The sequence below is a fragment of the Petromyzon marinus genome, chromosome 45, assembly GCF_048934315.1.
Source record: "Petromyzon marinus isolate PM22_M1 ecotype Great Lakes invasive population chromosome 45, UKy_Petmar_22M1.pri1.0, whole genome shotgun sequence".
NCBI lineage: Eukaryota > Metazoa > Chordata > Hyperoartia > Petromyzontiformes > Petromyzontidae > Petromyzon > Petromyzon marinus.
The window spans coordinates 11,222,846-11,243,606 of record NC_133711.1 but is presented as its reverse complement, the minus strand read 5'-3'; the positions used below and the strand labels follow the sequence as shown (position 1 = coordinate 11,243,606).

The 20,761-nt window shown below is 40.5% G+C and overlaps 1 protein-coding gene across 7 annotated transcripts in view; it reads right to left on the bottom strand.

The window, feature by feature from the left end:
- Positions 1-20,761, bottom strand: part of LOC116952036 (protein MTSS 2-like) — an 82,391-nt gene that overhangs the window by 37,694 nt on the left and 23,936 nt on the right. For 5 of the 7 annotated variants that reach the window (XM_032971022.2, XM_076074100.1, XM_076074102.1 and 2 more), the window contains exons 4-6: positions 15,498-15,582; positions 12,992-13,083; positions 9,991-10,074 (exon numbers count right to left, since the gene is read on the bottom strand). In XM_032971022.2, coding sequence (XP_032826913.2) covers positions 9,991-10,074; positions 12,992-13,083; positions 15,498-15,582 — 261 coding nt within the window. The other 2 variants (XM_032971023.2, XM_076074103.1) reach the window with 2 other exon arrangements.

The following is a 20,761-nucleotide window of genomic DNA, read 5'->3' as shown; positions in this document are numbered from 1 at the left end:
GCCAGCAAGGGGGTACACAAGGGGAGGGGGCACGTGCCACGATGAGCAATGGAGTCGGTGAATTGGCGTGACACAGTAATTGGACTTACCCTGAGCGTCTACTTGGACGCAGATTAAAGGAAAGAGCAGAATACAGAAGAGAGCTAAAAAAATGCACACTGCTTTCAAACAGGGTACAATCGATGGCGGACTTAACCTCCTGCCGTAGTTGGAGTGATAGCGAGGGAATACACAGTCTCGTCTTGTTAATGGCATGCTGCTGATATTTCTGAATACAGCAGCAATGCTTAATACAAAACGTTTTTTGTTCATCTTGCAAAGACTACTCTGGGAATAAGGCTGTTAGTGTTTTGTCACCACACGTGGCCATGTACGTGTACACCCGTGAACGTTTTAATCCAACTGTGGCAACACAATTACCGTGTGTGTTCACGTGTACACACGCACACCAACGCGAAAAATAGATATTCTAAATATAGTCTTCTTCTTCATATGGCAGGTAAAAACAAGTTTTGAAACGTGTTAAAGTTTAATGCTAATTTTTTTCTCAACCAATCCAAGAAGGCAGCAGTGAAACCCACGCTGGGTAGATGTCGCAGTTAGCCCAACTAGGTGGGTTAAACAATGAATGAATTCAACACTGCCTGAGCCACTCTCCTTAGAGCACACGTTGAAGTAGTCTCTGCCCCGAACCTTCCCCTGCACCCCCCTCCCAACTCTACCTTCCACATGTTTTCGCTCCCTTAACAGCTCCGTGTTATTGATGGGGTGAGAATTTAAAACTTGTTTTTATTTCTCTCACTAACTACTGTGTAGCATTTTCTAACATTAGTTATTGTTTTTCTTGCTACGTTTTGTGGGGTTTTTAAAATCAATTTTTCCCCACTGTCTTCATTCAGCCTTGTTTTAATTTTCCTCCCTGTGTTTATGAAGGCCGGACGGTGCACGAGGGGGTGGTATAGCTCATACTACACCTGGCTGCCCTTTGTCTCACTAGTGCTGATGTTTATATGCCGCATCACGTACCCATTTAAGGCTGAATGAACCTAGGGAAGGGCCCAGGACCGATTCAGATATTCGCCATTGATACTGGTCGAAGTGGGAATTAAACTCGGCTCACCGGGTTCATAGTGTGATGCGCTAACCACTACACACACAAGGGTACAGTCCTACACACCCACGCCTGTATATATATACTTAAACACACCGTTGCACAACGTGAAGATAAGGATAATGAAGGAGGACAGCAGAACACACTTTGATCTGCTTCCTAAGCAAAGCATTAAGTGGCCCTGAGCAGTCACAGTTTCTTAAATCATCAGACCCCAACTCTTGAGCACAGTGGCTGTTGCCTGGCGACGTGATGTCATGCAGCACGTGCCAATAAAGCAGGCACCCCCTGAGTGCACTAACAGGAACAGCCAGCTGGCGCGGCAAGGCCTTTGTCTGAAGACTTTCTGTATCCAACAGCTACGGACGCCACAAACCCACTGCACTTTGACCTCCTGAAAAGAGACTCGCGATTTCCATTAAAGCACCCACTGGCAATTACTGCGACTGTTGGTGGTGCTAAACGCTTTATTTGATCAAATAAGAATAATAATGTATGCATGGAACTTACGTTTTGGGTAAAGGGCTATTGCTAGATTTCACAGTCAATGTGAAAAATATCAATGTATTAAATACGTGTTATTTAATCATGCAGTGTTTGACCACAGCTTATAAGATAAAGGAAGCTCAGGATTTATTCTGTAAATTAATGAAGTTATATATGTCATTTGGATAAGTAATATTTTACAAAAGAAGGAATAGATTAATATGTAGTGCTAAAGGGGAAACGTACTGTGTTTATGGGAAGAGTTTTGTGAAAGTTGTTCTTTTAAAAAGGATACCTATCCGATTTACAGGCACCCTCTGTTAACTTTTTAGGCCATTTGCAGAAAGGGCATTAAAGAAGACAGGTAAACTCTGCCATACAATGACACAGTCACAATGGCCAATGACTAGTGCTGCAATAAACATGTTTATTGAGATAAAAAAAAGAATGGAGAATAATGAGCTGCTATAACCCCCACCGGTCTTATCAGCCAAGTTATGAAATGTACCTATTGTGTTTAAAGCGCTCACGGCTGGGTAGTAGTGAGCACAGAATTCAACGACCTAGCTGATCGCAGCTGTGCTCACTGTGATGGCCGGAAATATTGTGAAGCGGCAGGTAGTGGAGAGATGGAGAGATGAAGAGAGTGCGATTACTGGTGTCATCAGGAGCAATGCGCTAATTCTGTCCCAATTCAAAACACTGTCACTGCTCATAAAGTATTAAAGCTTTCGTGACTGCATAAAATGACTCATTGGTTTTTTCGGTAAAGTCACATATGTAGAAATACAATAAAATTATATTAAAACAAAAAACAATCACGACGTTTCGATCACAATGCAAGCGATCTTCATCAGGTGTCAAGAACAAATCACGGAGGTAAATACAACAAAAAGATGAGAGACGAGAATTCAACAAACCTGAAAAAACATTATGTGAAGCACATCCATTACAATGAGTAATTTTATGCAGTCACGAAAGCTTTAATAATTTATTATCACACTTCTACGGGGAAGTTACCGTTGTAATTATGTGTAAGATGTGCCCTTTTTTGAGCTGCCGTTTTGTATTTACAAGAGGTGGTCATTTTTTGAGCTGCCGTTTTGTATTTACAAGAGGTGGTCCTTTTTTGAGCTGCCCCCTCTCTCTCTCGCTGCCTCTCTGTCCATCTTTCCTCCCTCCTTACCTCTTGGTGGACTTGAATATGTATTTCTACTGACCGTGTACCTCGTATTTTTCATTCTATCTATGCTGGTATGTGCAATCCAAAGGTTGAACGCGAAATTTAACACTCTTCTGAAATTCGTGGTCTGCCAGGAAGTGTCTGTGTTGTTGGCCTGACTGGATGTGCTTCACATAATGTTTTTTCAGGTTTGTTGAATTCTCGTCTCTTATCTTTTTGTTTTATTTACCTCCGTGATTTGTTCTTGACACCTGATGATGATCGCTTGCGTTGTGATCGAAATGTCGTGATTGTTTTTTGTTTTAATATCATTTTATTGTATTCTACATATGTGACTTTACCGAAAAAACCAATGAGTACTGTCACTGCTCGCTTAGGCATGCATACAATTCCACAGGGTTTTTAATATATGCACATTTATTGTAAAATAAGTGTGGGATTCAAGGGATTATTAAACAGACTCACTGGAGGGAGAAACACAACTCTATACCTGAAAGGGGAAAGTGGATGTAATGGCATATCAAGGATTAATTCAACTGGTTAACTGGGGTGGGTGGGGGGGCACTAATGGGGATGCTGAACTGATTGTCGGGGGCACCTGAGGGGGCATTCAAGGGCTATTAAACAGAAAAGGAGTGAGGGTACCTAGAGATTATACGGGGATTTATTCGTGTTATGCACCAAGAGGTAGTTAAACAAGAGGGGCACGACAGCAGTTAAGCAGCTCCTAGGGGTAGGTGTGATGGCACCAATAACAATGCTCGAGATTGCTTAAGAGGGGGCAGGCGAGGGGTGACCCGTCACTGGGGGGAAGAGAGCTGGAAAGGGAGTATAAGGTGCGGGCATGCACTGTAAACCGTGCGTGTACAGGGATCACTGCGTGGGTGGCACTGAAAGATTAAGTTTTATATGCACCAACGTACTGCAGTGGCTCACATGTACTTTGTTATCAGTGGCTTTATATGCCGTAACGTACTGCAGTACAGTATCTTCTACGTTGGCATCACTGTAGGCAATACGGATTGTTAGTCATCAAGTCAGGTGACTATTTTTCTTTTAAATTCGTTCCACGTATTTTTGCTGTGTAAGCAGATTTGCTCAAAAGAGTTGTATAAAGGCCATACATAAGGAGCATGCTCAATGTAATCTATAATGGTAAAAGGATGACACCAGCACACAAGGGGCGTGCTTTGAATATTATGTCAAAAGGGTTCATGTTGGTTTTCAGTAGGTTAGAAAGTCTGCGGTTGGGAGGTGACTAATCAGTGATCTACAACAATAAAATTTGGTTAATAATTACTTTCGTTTAGACTTAATTTCTATCCCATTATAACTCAGTGTTAAACAAGAAAATGCAAATCAAGCTTTGCCCCCTTGTGCAAATGTGCATAATATAGTTGGCTCGTATTAAGACAGATTGGCATGAGGGTTCCCTCCAAGTGTACAAAGTTCTACAACAAATTTAGAAAATAACCTGCTCCTAAAATTGATTAGGAGCACACAAGTTGTAAACGAGCTGTGTAAACAGAGTTTAGCCGTAGGGCATATCACACGAGAGGAAGGCTCAGTGCTTTTGCCGAGCACAGAGAAGAGATGGGGCTTGAAAAAAATGCACCTCCTCCCCCACAAGCTCCTAGCACCCCTCCCCCATCCTGCCACATGTGCTCAGACAGATGGGCCCAGAGCTCCCCATTGATCGCACTGTGTTAACGTCACATGGTCGGCAACATGCACGCATCCACATACACACACAGCCCAGCTGCCGGCCGGCCCCGTAAAATTTGCATTGCCATTATTTGAGCATGGGCCATTTTTTTGGCAGACCATTCAAGCATCTGCATGTCCGACACTTCGGGGACACGCTTTTGCAAGGTTTGAACAAAGGGCCCGGGGAGCCAAGAGCCCGTTAGCATTACAACGCCTCGCGCACCATTTTGGCCTCGCTGCACATACAAATAACAAGGAAGGAGGCAGTGCCAGTTACAAGTGGACTTTCTCTCCCCTTTTGATGAACATGTTTTTTTGTATGATATTAAGTATTACCCTTATCAATGTCCTCCGTTCAATGTTGTAGATGTGTGTGTACCAGCTGATAAAATGCATGAACTTGAGGGGTCGAGTGATATTTTTGAAAATATGCCAGAGCAGCGGCAACATTTCTGCAGCTACTGTATCCTGCATACACCACCGTATTCACAAAAATCCGCCTGTGGTGTGATTCACTGGTTAACAGAAAGGCATTTACCACGAGTTGGCAAATAAGAGGAAAATACATAGAAAACAGCAGTTTGAACATTTCTCCACTAAATATTGGCAGAAACCGCCTGTCTGCCGATATATGAATCAGACCCTCTATCTGTACGCATAATCAAATTACAGAGTACATTATTTCAGTCCACAAGTTATTACCACACTAATCATCTATGAATATAAAACATTAAACACACACACTCGACAGCAGGCCAAAATAAAGCATTAGCGACTTCACAATATAAGCCATTGGCATTACCAAATAACCTAAATCGGTCTGACAAGACACTGCTGACCCAATATTCAATTAGAATTGGGGTATATTGGAACGACCTTAAAATAATCTGCCTTAATTCTCACTGCCGAAAACAAATTCACAAGAAAAGGTGATAGCCAATTTGTAGTGCAAGGAATTAATCTTACAATATTTTCTGTATCCCTTTATAATCCCCCGACTCAACGATCCAGGATTCTTTCATTGGTTGTGATCAAATATTAAAAGTAAAAATGAGCTTGTTGCTTGCTAACGCACGTTACTGTTAACATTAATCAGCTGAGAACATTTCACCCCGCAGGCACAACAAATGCCAATGTGCAACGGTAACACTAATAGAGCTTAAATACAAAAAAATATTACTTGCTAATAACTAGCAAAAACATGTTTTTTATTAAATGTTTTCAATAAGTTTGGCTGGGTATGGTGGCATGTCTGTAATCCACCAAACATGGAGCAGGGCGGAAGATTAACGCAGGGATGGTGCATGACCACACGCAGCAGGGAATGAGGGCCTGCATGAGGCAGCTCAGACAGCAGGTGTTTGACAAGCTATCTGCACGCAGTTTATTTCCCCCACACATTGGTCTCCCTGAAGAACCTCTAAGCAGATACTCCACTCTACTGCTTGAAACGTATTGTTTCCAAAGCTTGTGTAACTTCATGGCTGTTAAGATGACAAACTTTGATGAATATTAATCGCAGTGATCTTAATATTTATTTCTATTAATGTCCATGTTTCATTGAATGATTGAGATTATTAACGTTATTTTTTCCGACTTCTTGAGTGCATTCGTGAGCACTTAAATTGTTTGCCTTTCTGTAGTTTTTCATTTTCTTGTTTCAACTGTGACAATTTATGTATCCTATAAAAGATCACCATCATATGTATTACCAAAGTTTATGATGCATTATGGTGGATTTTGAATAAATTAAGACAAGAGGTCTGCTTACCACGTAAAACGAAGTCACATTTCAGTCGCCACCCTAAGGACCTTATGGTCCTTAATTTTTACTCAAAGTCAAAGCAGGTGCGCAGTTGCCAGCTCAAACCAAATATTATGCTGGGAAATATTTATCCAGTTACCATTAGCAGAGGAACCAAAATGTTATTTGATTTTTACATGCTAAAACAAATCCACGTGTGTTTATTTATTATAGTTATGGTAATTACATACTTTGCTCAACCTGCAAGTAATCATGGTTACTCAAGACAATTAACCCTTTCTTTTTCCAGACACTGGCTGTAATGTCAGCTGCACATGCCAATACCCTCGGCCCGGCTCCTCCTGTGGCCCTCCCAAGCAGACGGCCCCACACGTGTACAAGCATGAACAGCAGGACCTAAACATCCCTTATGGGTGTTTAACCATTCCAAAGCATCTTACAGAAAAACAACTGTTTACGTGGGATTCATTTGTGCACTGTGGGAGGCAAAAAGGTGCTGTTAACTGCGTTTGTGAAGAAGCCAGGGCTCGTAATCTTGCTCAATGGAACCTATGGACCATGAACCCCATTGGTCTCTTAGCATTTATTATTACTGCAGCCACCTCCACGGTGGCCAGAGCACTTCTTCAAGCAATGTTTAATGACTCCTTTTGTAGTACGTTATAAACATTAAAATGAGCTCTAAAACTCGCAAACCTCATTGACATGTCCACAACAAAAAAAACCTCAACCTTCATCAGTAACATTGCCTTCTAACAGTGATATATAAAATAGGGTGAACTTAAAGGCAAAAGTCCTTCTTTGGTAAATAAATACTACGGAAAGTTTGACTGACGTATACTTGCAGATTGCAATTATACATTATGGTGCCTTGAGGAAATAAGACATTTTCATAAAGTTGGCGAATTAACAGTTTTCCTTCATAATTCACGTGGAGTGCTCTGCTCAGCTTAGCAACCTTCACTTGGGTAAAGTAAACAACATCCAGTTTTAAATCTTATCGGCTCATTTCACAAAAACCTGTTATGAAACAATGCCTAAGTGTGTCTAGAAGGGCAATGCTGGAGTGTGATGGCTAAATGCTAAAGATTTTAAATTCAAGGTAGGGGTAAACTCAGCCGTTCAATTCTCCAGGGTTTATAAAACCATGTTGTGGGCAGTCAATCAAACTAAATCATAATTTAATTTGGTATTCGTGCCATTCTTCTCATGTAAGGCTATCATGCAGGTGCTCTGTTTAAAAAAAAAGTCTGCAGTAGTTTCTCCCAATTTCAACATTTGTGGGTAATTTTTTAAATTTGGAAAGTTTGAACTATGACACCAGCATAAATGGTCTACTCTTTTTATGTAACAAATAGGCATCTTTAATGTTAGCTGTGAAACATAAGGCACTTCTGTATGCATGATACATCCACACTATCATCAATACACCCGCAGTATTAACCATGGCAGCAATGGGGCTCGAACCATGAATCTCTGCAAACAAGCGGAAAACATGTTATGTTACCTTTTCCGCCATGTCACTTATGGAGATGATGTCGCCAACTTTGGGAATGTAGAATTCATATCAATGGCTCAGAGCTGCCATCAGAGATAATTGCTCCCCCATTGCTCATTTGAGGGGAAACTTTGTGTGAATGTGTAAACGTAGCTGACACGTGTCACCTGAATTTCACACTTCTCGCACCGCGCCCTGGGCACTCCTACCTCTCAAAGTTCTCCCCGTTTCACAATTTCCTGGCTCGATGTGACCACACAAAAGCAAAACGAATTAATTAGCAGAGCACCCCCCCCTAATTGTATCCACACTGCAACATATTTTGCAGTTTCAGGGCAAAGAATGCTTTTCTGACACTTTTGAATTGTAACTGTGGCTAAGGACATTTTATTTTAGGAGTACAGATGCTTTAAGCTTTCGAAGAGGAGCCCATTAAGACTGTACTCCTAAGAAAGTCTTTTGCAGATCGTGTACCTGCAAACGCCAAACCGGTTATTTCACAAAACGGCAGTGTCTGCTGTCAATGCCAGTGTTATAACAACACAGGTGCCGGTCGTTTGGCTGAGCAGAAGAAAACGCCAGTCATAATTGCAAGGCGGTGCTTTACAGGAGCCTGGGTATAGGAGGGGTTAATGTTCTGTGTAGTTATTTTCCCTTTGGTCTTTGAAAAGTTTTCATACACAACAGGACAGTCATAAATTAAGAGTCTCAACATTGTACAACGTATATACATTTGTGTGTTGTAGTGGCGTTGCAATCAATTGCTGTTATTTATTGGCTGTGGCAAATTCCATATTTATTTGCAGGGCGAATATTTGTGTCCATTTTATCTCATCCACCTCCTCTTTCCAGTGTCACACAGCTTGTTTATATTACTTGAAAGGCATTTCATCTCCTTCCAACTGAAGTCATGCATCCATATGTTGTTTTCAAGCACCGGTCGTGGCTTAACTAAGTAAACCCGCGAAATGCAACTTAAAAATCCAGTGCCACCCATGTACCATACACGTTTAAAAAGTAACAAACTGTGCTCAGTGTACAGTTACGCCGATTTCAACCTCACATTTGTCCCTGCATGTCCTTTTTTTGGAAGGATGACACCACAAATCTTTTAAGACAGATTGATGAGTGAATTTTGACGAAACTCTCTCAAGCAATTCTCAATTTTTTAGTAGCGCTGCAATGATGGCAGTAATGATAACAGGACTTCAATGATAGTGCAGGAAGTTTAAAAATACACTGCATACTCCAGTATTGGAATGAACAAATTACTGTAGTGGATAATAGTTTTTTTAAGTTCATATGCTCCTCATTAACAACTCTTTAAAGTGACTTTCACCCATGATCAATTCACTGAAGCATGAAGGCTTCCCAAACCTGTTGCCATCCTACGATGCAACAATCCTCCTTTGCCAGCGCAGGGAGCTGATTTGTCACTCCAACTCTTCAGTGGACATTCTCAGGCACATTTTATCCCTTGAGTGCCACTCCATCATTACGCTTCAATGTCAATGTAACCCTAAAAGTATTACCTTTTTAAAAGTTAGTTATTTCCTGCTCAAATGTGAACAAATAAGTTATCTCTTGACTTAAAGCTTTCGTGACTGCAGGAATTCATATTCGTTGGGTCTTTCGGTAAAGTCACATAGATAGGTTGAAAGAAAACAACAAAAAACTACGACGTTTCGATCACAACACAAGCGATCATCATCAGGAGAAATGAAAACAAATAATATAAATAAGTTATACTTTCATTCTTAAAGCATTAGCCAGTGATGTAAATAACATGATCAGCATCAGAAGGATGAAGCACTAATTAAACCGCCAACCAGAATATAAACTCGCCACCATTCAATTTGTATGCTATAACCACGGTGCCAAAATGCTGAAATAGGTATCCATGAAGCTATTATAAAACATAATTAAACCATGGCAATTATCATGGCAATACATAATTTGTATTTATTGATCATTTACAGACAAGACAAAACTCTGCCCACAGGGAATTTAGAAAACATACAACATACCTGTGATAATAGGGTTACACAGTGCAAGCTTCTCAGCCTTGCAACAATACACCCTTCTACAGACAATGACTCACAGCTCTCCAAAACAAGTTATGCACAGAGCACACCTAAACGTGTTGTTATCAGATATTATAACAGGGGGGGGCTCCTATGTATCTAAGCTTGAAAAAGGCTGGTCTGGAGAATGAATAAAGAAAAAAAAACAGGAATTACCATTCTCACCTTTCCTCACTTTCTTTTGCAGCTTAAGAGTGTCTGAAGACTTCTTCTTAATCTCTTGTCGTACACGCTTGTACTCTGATCAGGGATAAAACGTACAAGTCACGGGAGGAACGATTTATTTTTTATCAATTAAAAATGTAAAAACTTAATTTAAAGACAGAATAACACATTAATATTCAATAATGCAAGTGCATTGCAGATAGTTTTTGCAAACAACTCATGCGGACTTTCTAAAGTTGTTCCGATGGTGAGGCTGTAAATGGACTTTTTTAATGAAGCTGAGTAAGGCGGTGATGCCATGCATGGTTCTGCAGTTGGCCCATACAAAGTGGACTTGCATTCTCACCCAACCTTGTGGGCTGTGCAGTTTACAGCCAATCTATGAAGCGATGGGCTTCCTCTAAAAATTGTGGGACCACGTAGGCCCAGAAATAGCTCGAACACAATATGGGTCCAGACTACGTTAAATGGTTGAGTCACGAGCAAGTTCACCGCTGGGACATGTGTATTGTTATCACAACTAAATAGGCCTCTAATATTAACAATGGTTTATAAGCAGATTCAGTCGAGTTCCAAGTTCCGTGTATCTTCTTGGATTACGAGTTGCAAGCTGCTCAGACTATCCCATTTCTAAACAAGCTGGCAAGCGAGCTGAGTAAAGAAACCTCCACACTGTTAAGAAATTTAAATGTGAAAATACCTTTCCCATATACTAACACTCACTAATCACATTGGTACACAGCATAACACACTTGTGGTCGCAAGTTGGGGCATGCCAGACATTTTATGTAACAAGTGAAACATTTTTTATTTAAAGCTTTCGTGACTGCAGGGATCCATATTTTTGGTTCTTTTGGTAGTCACGTAGAAGGGAAACAAAATATTCTTGCTGTGGTTTTCACACCTGATGATGATTGCTTGTGTTGCAGTCGAAACGTCGTGATAATTTTATTGTTTTATATTTTTATTATTTTATTGTTTCCCTTCTACGTGACTTTCCCGAAAGAACCAAGAATATCAAGTGAAACATGTTGAATTGAGCACATTTCTGTATTCGTCTCGCTTGCTGAATAAAAAGGCTGGTGTGCCCCAATTTGTTATCACAAGTGTTCACAGAGTGATATATTCTTCATATATAAAAAAAAATCTCTTCAGAAAGTCTTTCATTGTCCATCGTCACAAAAACAATAAAGATCTGGACATTCGTATTTGTAAGCCGAGTGGTATATTTTATTTCAATTCGTTTATCGTTTTGTGGTTTTCGTGTATATGTGAAATGCTATTGAAAGCATTGATGTACATATAAGACATATTTCTTTGTTAACGACTCCCTTAAAAAAATACTAAAATAATAACTGAATGATTCCTATAATAATGTTCTGCATATATAATGTGAATGACTGTGGTTGGGCCTGAAAGAGCTCATTCTCCATGCACCCCGAGCACAGAGAAATCACGCAATTAAGGAATTAAATGAGCACACTGCACGCTCACATGCCACATCAAAGCTAAAGCCCAAATAAAATACTGAAAGCGCTGCACCAAGATGAAATTTGATTCCCTGTGGCACTGGGCTGCGAGATCTGTGAGCTGCCAATGCAGAGGATGTCAGTAAATCTCCAGCTCTTGGGGATGGGGCAGGGCCATTCCACAGATCAGTGGATAGATGTTAACTCCTTCGTCTGGTATGCAGGAGGTTGTGGGTTCCATCCCGATCCTGACACCAATATATTTGGAGATGTTCTCCCCATTGTCGTGTGGATTTTTCTGCGGCCCTCTGATTTTTCTTTCCACATTGAGAAACATGCGTTTAGAGTACTGTATTTGGCTGCTATACATTTTCACGTGATACGCCACTTTGTAGAGCTATAAATTGTGGCCAGGTGGCTTCGTAAAAATAGCTATATAGCTCAGTGGGCCTTACCTGGTAAAATTAAAAAGACATTATTTGGTTCTTTCGGTAAAGTCACGTAGATAGAAAATAATAAAAAAACACAAAAAACACTGATGTAGACTGTAGCCTAGTTATTAATCGTAGTGAGTGTACTGGCAGTCTATAATGTAGACTGTAGCCTGGTTATTAAGTTTGGTGAGTGTACTGGCAGTCTATAATGTAGCCTGTAGCCTGGTTCTTAAGCTGGTGAGCGTATTGGCAGTCTATGATGTAGACTGTAGCATTGGTTATTAAACTGAGTGGGCGTACTGGCAGTCTATAATGTAGACGCATTCTGGTTCTTTTAGTAATAAAAATACAATTTCAAATAAAAATGAAAACAAAAACCACATGTTTTTTATGTGATTTTACCGAGAGAACCAAAGAATATGAATTCCTGCAGTCACGAAAGTTTTAAGTAAAAAAATATAGTTTAGTTTATAGTTTTTACAACCACATGCTCTCCTCTCCGAACAACGCGTCACACAAGGACACCGATTATAACGCAGCTGCATTCTTGAACGGAGGCCGGGACCACTTCCAGCTACCATCTGGGACCCCCCTCTGACAACCACGCCCATTGGCAGCACCATCAAATAAAGTCCACTGGCCTACGAGAGCGTATGTTGAACCATCGGATGAAGAGTAGAAGTAAAAGCACCTGTGTTATTTCTACTGAGTAGGCCAGTGTGTGTTGACGCAAGCCAAAATTATCTGGAAAATATTTTCACAAAATGAAAAATCTATGTCACTTTAATATATGCCAGGCAAGTATCAATCCAGCTTGGTGTGAAACACCCACCTGCAGAGCTATTAGATGGCTAGTATATGACAGTGCATAAAATATGTGGTTGACCTATTTCTACAAATTGAGCGTCACCCATAGCTCCGAGTTGTTTTTTTGTCTGGTTTCTTCCAAAACTCGTAAAGGGATTCGCTCAACCACCAAAGCCTGACCCTGGTAGCACTCAGTTGAGACTCTAAAGGACTCTTACCAGAACAACAAAATAGGCATCTAATTCATAAGCAAACGGTGTCAACGATAGGAAGGGTATTCACCTTTGGCATGGTCCTTATCCAGCTGGTTAGCACTCCTCTTCCAATCCTCAATTTTTTCTTGTAGCGGAGAGACCAGACTTTCCATTAGGGCTCTGAAAATGACAGCACAACAATGTCATGGCTTCCTGTGTAGGCAAATGCTAGACAGCAGCAATAGCCACTACCAACCAATATGCAGCAGTTATGTCACCACAGGGCCAGAGCCAGGCTAGGTACACTTTGAAGCTACCTATATGTATGTAAAACTTATTTCCCACAGTACATAGCTAACCATGCTAAATTAAGTTGCGGGTAATAAAGTATTAAAAGCTCACGAGCAGGCCATCATAGGACGAGCCCATATGTAAAGGATTTAACAAATAGAGTAGCGATACTCTAATACAGTCATCACGAACTTCAAATGCTACTCAGTGTAGTTAAGAGTGAGCCAAGATTTAGCAGTGTTGCTTTAAGCATTATACTTGACAGTACACCAACCAAACCTATAACACAGTTTGGTGGCCAATTTAAAGTACATCAAACAGGATCAAATCAGTGCTTGTGGTGCGCATGTACATATGAAGCACTTCAAACACTCACACCGAATAAACTCGCATGACTGACTACGAGGCATGTGACGATTCACAAATTCAGCTATTCTTAATTATCTTTATGCTCAAGGTACACGCATTGAAGTGTGTTTTAGAATATTGAAATTATAATCATTCCAAATTGTGTATTAATGTAAATTTACTGTAATGTAACTAAAAGACATGCATAACAAGAGACTGACATTGCACAACAAAAAAATATGACAAAAATAATAGATAAATGAATCAAATATTGACCAAGAATCATGACAATCCATTGAATTAAACAGCGGATGAATCATGATATGCTTATTGGCTATGCACTCCTTGCCTGCACCAACAGATATTGAGACACAAGCTAAACAAACTCCACGCTCATCTCGACAAAATTTTCTAAGGGTGTATGTGAGGAATACATTCAACTATTCAAAGCATAACACAGACCCTCCTAGCTTTTATTTTACAATAGCTCATCCCACCATTATGACTCAGCCGAGTGCAAAAGGGTTCTCCTGTTTAAGCATTATATGTGACGACACTTTGAAGTGGGACACGGCACCATATCACCTCAAGTGACACAATGCTTTTTTTTCAATATTGAATGTGTTCCCTCATTTTATTAACAATAATGTGTGCCCTTTATAATGTTAATAATGTTATGGAAGGCATCAGTAGGATGTCTAAGAGCTTCTGGAGCACACGGCTGCACCAATTCTGTGTAGTGTGGCCTTCTTTCCCACCACACACAGACAACCCCAGTGCAAACCCCCCACTTAAACACCCAGCGATCCCTGTGCAGAAGCGATATATGGTTCATGGATGATTATTGCTTATTGGATTAATGACATTATGATTATGTTTTACAAGCACTTGTAGAGAATCCATTGCTCGGCAACAGAAAATAAAACACTTGTCATTTTCACTCTTCTCACAATCCTGTAGTCTGAAAAATAAGCATTGTGAGGATGTTTTTTATATTCTCTAGAATTTAAAGAATATTCTCCCAAAATAATTCAATATCACAAATATAACGTTTAGAGTAATTTTAAATGAACCATGTCAGTATTCTGTATTCGTCACTCCCACCTATCCAATGATGCCATATATTGTTGTCTTCAGCTGTTTCAACTCAATTCAACGTTTATTTGTCATACGGACATCCCGCTTAGCCAGTTAACCAGCTAGTTTTGGTGGCAACGGCTCACAGACACTAATACGAGCCATTATTGGGTTGCAGAAGAGCCCAGCCAGCCAGCCAGGCAAGAAACTGGAGGCATAGATTATTTTAATGGTATGTGAGGCAGCACTCAATAAAATTCGGGTGATTTTAAAGACAGCTTTAAAAAAAGAGTCAATTAACAGATATACATTTTGTTTAATTGCATATATAATTATAATAAAAATTCCATTAAACAATATCTTCCTGATGAAAGCAGCAGTTGCTTTCGCAAGGAAAACACTGAACTGGTTTCAACTTTACTGAATCTCATAAGTAGGGTGTGGTCTACTCATACATATTATTTATTAACCTGATTTTATGGGAAAGGACCACCCGCAAATACCGTGTGACCCTAAATAAAGCTACAGCCAACAGCAAAAAAACACTCTTAAAACAACTCTCTCTCTGAGGCAACACTCAATAACAAGGACAAACATTTGGAAAGGAGGGGTGCAGGGCAGCTGGAGAGCTGCTACACTCCTCTATGCTCCAAGTCTCCGAGAAGGGTCCGCGGGTCCGCGTTTACCGCCACTCGTTGCGCAATATTCTCGGGGGTCTCCGTGACCCAGTTTCATGGCCCAGTTTTATCCTAGTCGGTTGCACCATCGCCAACAGTGGCGATGACCACCACCCCCAACCCCCCTCCAGGTTGCAGGCGAAAGCAGCAGAGTACGGCTTACACTCGGGAACTCGCGCATGGTGCTTTGTGCGTACGTACGTTGACACTTGTCTGAGCTTCGACTCGATGCTACGGTGTCTGATGCACACCCTGGTGAGGGCCGAGCCAATCTCTCGCGTCGAGCCTGCAGACAGACAGAGAGCAGCACACGTGTTAACGAAAGCACACGTGTCCCTGTTTGTAATGGCAACATCAACATTGGTGGGATAAATGCGGCCCGGCACAGTGCAGACAACACCATCCCACTGTGTACTATGCCGACATTAGGTGCTTTACTATGAGCTCTTATCCCTACGGTCAGTAAAGCTAACAGTGTATGTTTGGTATATTTTTTAACATGATATATGGGAGTGGTGGCGGAGTGGTTAGTCCAATGCACTTGGAATCTGGTGACCTCAGATTCCTGGCCATTTCCACCATTGGTTCAGGGCCACCAATAGTAGCATAATATGCAAATTTAGCACACGCACACACAAACATATACGTTACTTGAAAGGGCTTCACATTTATCAGCCATTAACTATTAGTTTCCGACAACAGGAAAAACTATTTGTTGCAGCCCAATGATCAGTACTGAGAAAGAATAAAATGTCACACAGTATAATTTACATCCATTGCTTCATTAGCAACATGCCATGACAAACAAATGTGCAATTAACCCGCAAAAAAAATTAATGGAGGCTAATGTGTTTAATATTCACCCTTTGCCAGCCAGGAAAAGGAATGTTATCACTATGGCAAAATGAACCTTATGGCAGTACCCCGGGATGCCATAGTACCCCGGATCTCGCACAATGTCCATGATGCAGTAATTTTTAGTCTGTTGATGGTCGGCGATGCAGCAATCGACTCATCTCGGCGAGCTGTACACGACGCACTATGGTGCATACGAGCGTTGATGGTTTCAGCGCAATCGTCCTTGCTGCGTTTCGACATCACGGAGTAGCACTGATTTTGGATTGATTGGTACCCCAGTCGCAGAGTTAAGTACACCCTTGGAAAAAATAGAGTCCCAGAAGGATCAAATGTCTAGCCAGGAGAGTGGAATGTTATGATACCATTATAATTAGATAAATGGCAAACATTGCTTTGAAATTTAAATAAAACATCGAGCTACATCTGACCTCTTACATCTAACACTCAAGTATTTGCTGAACATCTGTGAAAAAATTTCATAGCTCATCGGATTCTTCCAGGATAAATAAAGATTCTGTTTCTGAAGTATCGGTTTTTAAATTTTGACCTCTTCAATGAATGGCCAAGACACAATCAAGTGAGCCACATTTGTGTTGACATTTATTTTTCATTGTGCCTAGGCTTTTAGCTAATTAGTGATTGCCCTGGCCTAATTTTAACCTCTCTTGAGCTAGCACAGTGCATGCTTCTTCTCACACTGATAACCTTACTCAATTATTCATCCTCCACAAACTAACCTTTACACCATGTTTTTTTTTGTATTTAACCTTAATGGTCGGAAACCTAAATTAAGCAGTGCTTGGTGAAGTATTCATCCAGCAGTGGATTGACAAGGCAATCCACTGCTGTTTTATTATTTTAACACGTTACACAGAAAAGTGGTTAGCCACATGGCATCATAGGACAGCTTTAATACTAACCAAAGAATCTACGTAAAGACACACACGATAAGAATATAACCGAGCACTCAATTAAAAATTAGAAGGCTGCAAGTTGAAATCCCGGTTTAGGATCAATTCAGGCCATCATCCCTCAAGTTGTCATTAAAATACATCTTTAAGGGATGTTAATCGTGGTCGTGCTCCAGAAAAAATGTGTTCCTCCACAGGAATGCAGCATTTACACCACTGGATACCGTTTAAAGATGGGCATACCTAACGTGACGTCTCCTAGTACAAGCACAAATATATATAATTACAACTGGTTCAGTTTTGGGTTACAAATGGATAACAATTCCTCTTTTCCACATTACAACTGAGCCACACTGGAGAGATGTTCTGAGCCAACCCGGCGTGGCACAGGAGATGCCAGGTTGTTTTTCCAGTGCTCGGATCGGAAATTAGCCTGTGAAACTGTGTGGACCCGCACTGATGCAGCTCGGATGTGTCAGTGGGAAAAAAGGGTATAAAGAACTCTGTGGCTGGAGGCCAGTCTCAGCCTTTTCTCGATGGGGGAACTATGGGAAGACATTGAGTGTGACCCTATGAATGAACTGTTAAATGCGGATCTTCATTGATCGACCGGTGGGGATGAGCCACATGCCAGGTCGCCAACACAAAAGATCCCACCAGAGAGCAGGCCATTGTGTGTTATGGCAATGACCAAATCTGTCTAAGACACAAGCCACCATTATTTAATATCCACAAATATTTTTTAAAAATCTTCACCTTCACCATTAATACTACCTTATAAAAGAAAATTACATATTCATAGCTATCTGGTGATTGGCTTTTTATCATGGTAGTATTACAATATTCTATATATATTTTTTTCTGCTAAAGGCAGTGTTAATGACAAACATGGTGAGTTTTTTTATTTGTGCTTGTGCATCACTGCCTCAACTACGAAAGAATTAGAACCGTTAATGGTTTACTTGATTCCAAATTTGAGCGACCATTTTGTGTGCTTATATGTGGGCAGTTCCAAAAATTGGGCAGCCGAATAGTAACAAACAATTGATGTTTGCCTCATCATACGTGTGGGGCATCATTTTGAAAGTAATTATCTCGTTTAGAGAATATGGATTATTTATGAAAGACAATAATTTGCCAGATACACATATATTCATCATCACCATCGCAGCATAGATGAAAACTTCAGTTCTGACACCTTAGTATTTTATAGAATTTCTCCCTTACCAAAATAAGTGGACATACTATTTAAATTTGACTTGCACGGGTAATTGGTTGATATACTATGCTGAAGTAAAAATCCACTTCATGATTATGCCCAGGATTACCCACATCTTTAAAATGTCTAAAATGTACGCACAAATAGTGGAAAAGCCCATACAAGGAGCTATCACCATCTGGTGATCATTCATTCAGCAAGCATGCAGTTTACCCAGTTCATTTAGCGAGCACCATGTGGCAAGATTCAAACCCGTAACCTACTCATGCCAAGAAAATGAATCCGCTCATATGAAAGAATCTAAAGTAAAATGAGTGCATGAACATTCATTATAAAAATAAGAGTCCACAAAATGAAGTTGTTTAATTGAAAAATGTTCAAAATTGAAACGAGAAGTGGTTACACATTTTTGGTTGGGAAAGACTGGGTGTGGCAGCAACTGACCGTTATCCTCCCTTCCTCCTGATCACGCCTCAAAACGTACAAATGAGGAACTTGACTTGAGTCACTTCCCTAGCGATTGCAAATGTTTTCTAATACACGCCCCTCTTCCAAGAATAAGCATGTGGCTTTTCAATTACTACACGGTTTGTACTTTTCAAAAAGTACATGGTTCTGGTCTGCTCTAATTGTGCCCACCAGTCCTACAAACGCTTCACCGAGTCTGCCACGTCGCAGGTGATTTTAAATTCTTCCATGACAAACGGCTATTGCGGCTCTGAAAGCTTAAGTTCACGTTACAGGCGTAACCCAATGAGCATGGTGATGTGGCCTCTATGGCTTGTGCAAACACCGTATGTCGATGTCCTAGCTGGAAATTAAATGCAGAGTATTATTTTACGAAGCCGATTGTTGTTTCTTTCGTAGCAACACAGCAACCCTGTAGACTCAAAATATATTGTCAGTTTAAATGTACACATAGTGGTGAGATGTTAACTAGCTCTCCTGGAATACAGGAGGCTGTCGGTTTGATCCCAACCCTGACGCCTGTATAATTGGAGCTCTTACTGTGGTCGCGTTTCCCCCTCCACATTTAGAAACATGCATTTAAAGTATGTGGCTACTATACATTTCCACATGATAAGCCACTTCGCTGAGCTGTCATTTCTGACCAGGTCGCTTCTAAAAAAGAGCTATATGGTTCAGTGAGCCTTACCTAGTAAAATAAAAAATATATTTTTTGTTTTACATGTGAAAAGAGCACGTATAATGCAAGTGGATCATAATGGGGTCAGTTAATACGAATTTAAATACTAGCATGACGAAATACGGGAGCTGATTAATTAAATGAGCTAAAAATGTAAGTTTCTTTTGAATAATGTAAAATTCCTCAAGGATTTTATAATTGCATAACAATCTCAATGTTGATGCAGTATTCTAATAGTGACTACACTAATTTATTGCCCCATAAATCAATATATCCTGAGGTGGGAACTTTTTGTGATTATAAGACATTTTCAGCTTAATGAGTAGACTTATTATGGATAAGACATTTTACAGAAAAACAAATATTGAGCAGTACCAAAAAATATATTTAAAATTGCACTCAACCAGCTTTCCTGATTTGAGTTCTATCGTAATTTTCCTTACACAGGGCCAGCTCCAATGAGCTGCATGAATTTATATTAACCTATGTGGCCAATACAGCAAGAATGATCAATGTTATGACTAGTACACGGTACAGTTCAGGCACAAACACACAGGTCAAACAGGTGCACTGCTGTGAGGCAGGCAGGCGGGCAGGGATGCAAAGGTTCTGGGGTGTTTACTTTTGTGTGTTCCACTGGGGCACAAGGGTGACGCACACTTAAATGCACCTCTGGAGAAGGAACTGTAATGTGTAAACAAGCACACGAATTTTATTTTAACGCCTGGGTAATCTTTGTAGAGACATGTACTTTGACACCAAAGCATGTCATGCGAGTATGGAGGCCCTGGCCGCAGAAACTGCAGTTTAGCAGGCAAGATCTAAGTCTTGACAAAATGGCTGAAACATCACCGGAGCAATTTACCCTACTGCTGATAATGAAGGCTTCGCCATATTTTACTGCAAAACACAGTTGTAAGAGACTATTTGGAGTCAAGAATTTATGAAACGTGGTCACAGACAAAAAAAAGCAACTGGCATTCATCTCCTATGCAGCAATTATCAACAGTAGACTTTCTAACTGATGAGTCACATAGCAATGCATGCAAGGAATGCCACCACAAAAAGGGCTTAGAAGCAATTGTGCAAGATGGTCAGGTGCGTTCTTGCAAGTGTTAACATGACTGTGCGCTGTGTAGTTCTGCACGTGTATTCATTTACCAAGCAAATCCCAGGCTCCGCCCCATTGTAAAGTGAAATTCTATGCCATGGTGACATTGGAATGATTCAATAGCTACTGAATCATTAAATAAGGTAAACCGATAATGTGCACAGATCCCTCTTTTGCCCAAGGGTTTAAACTCCCATTTAATTGTAGGTTTTTTTCATT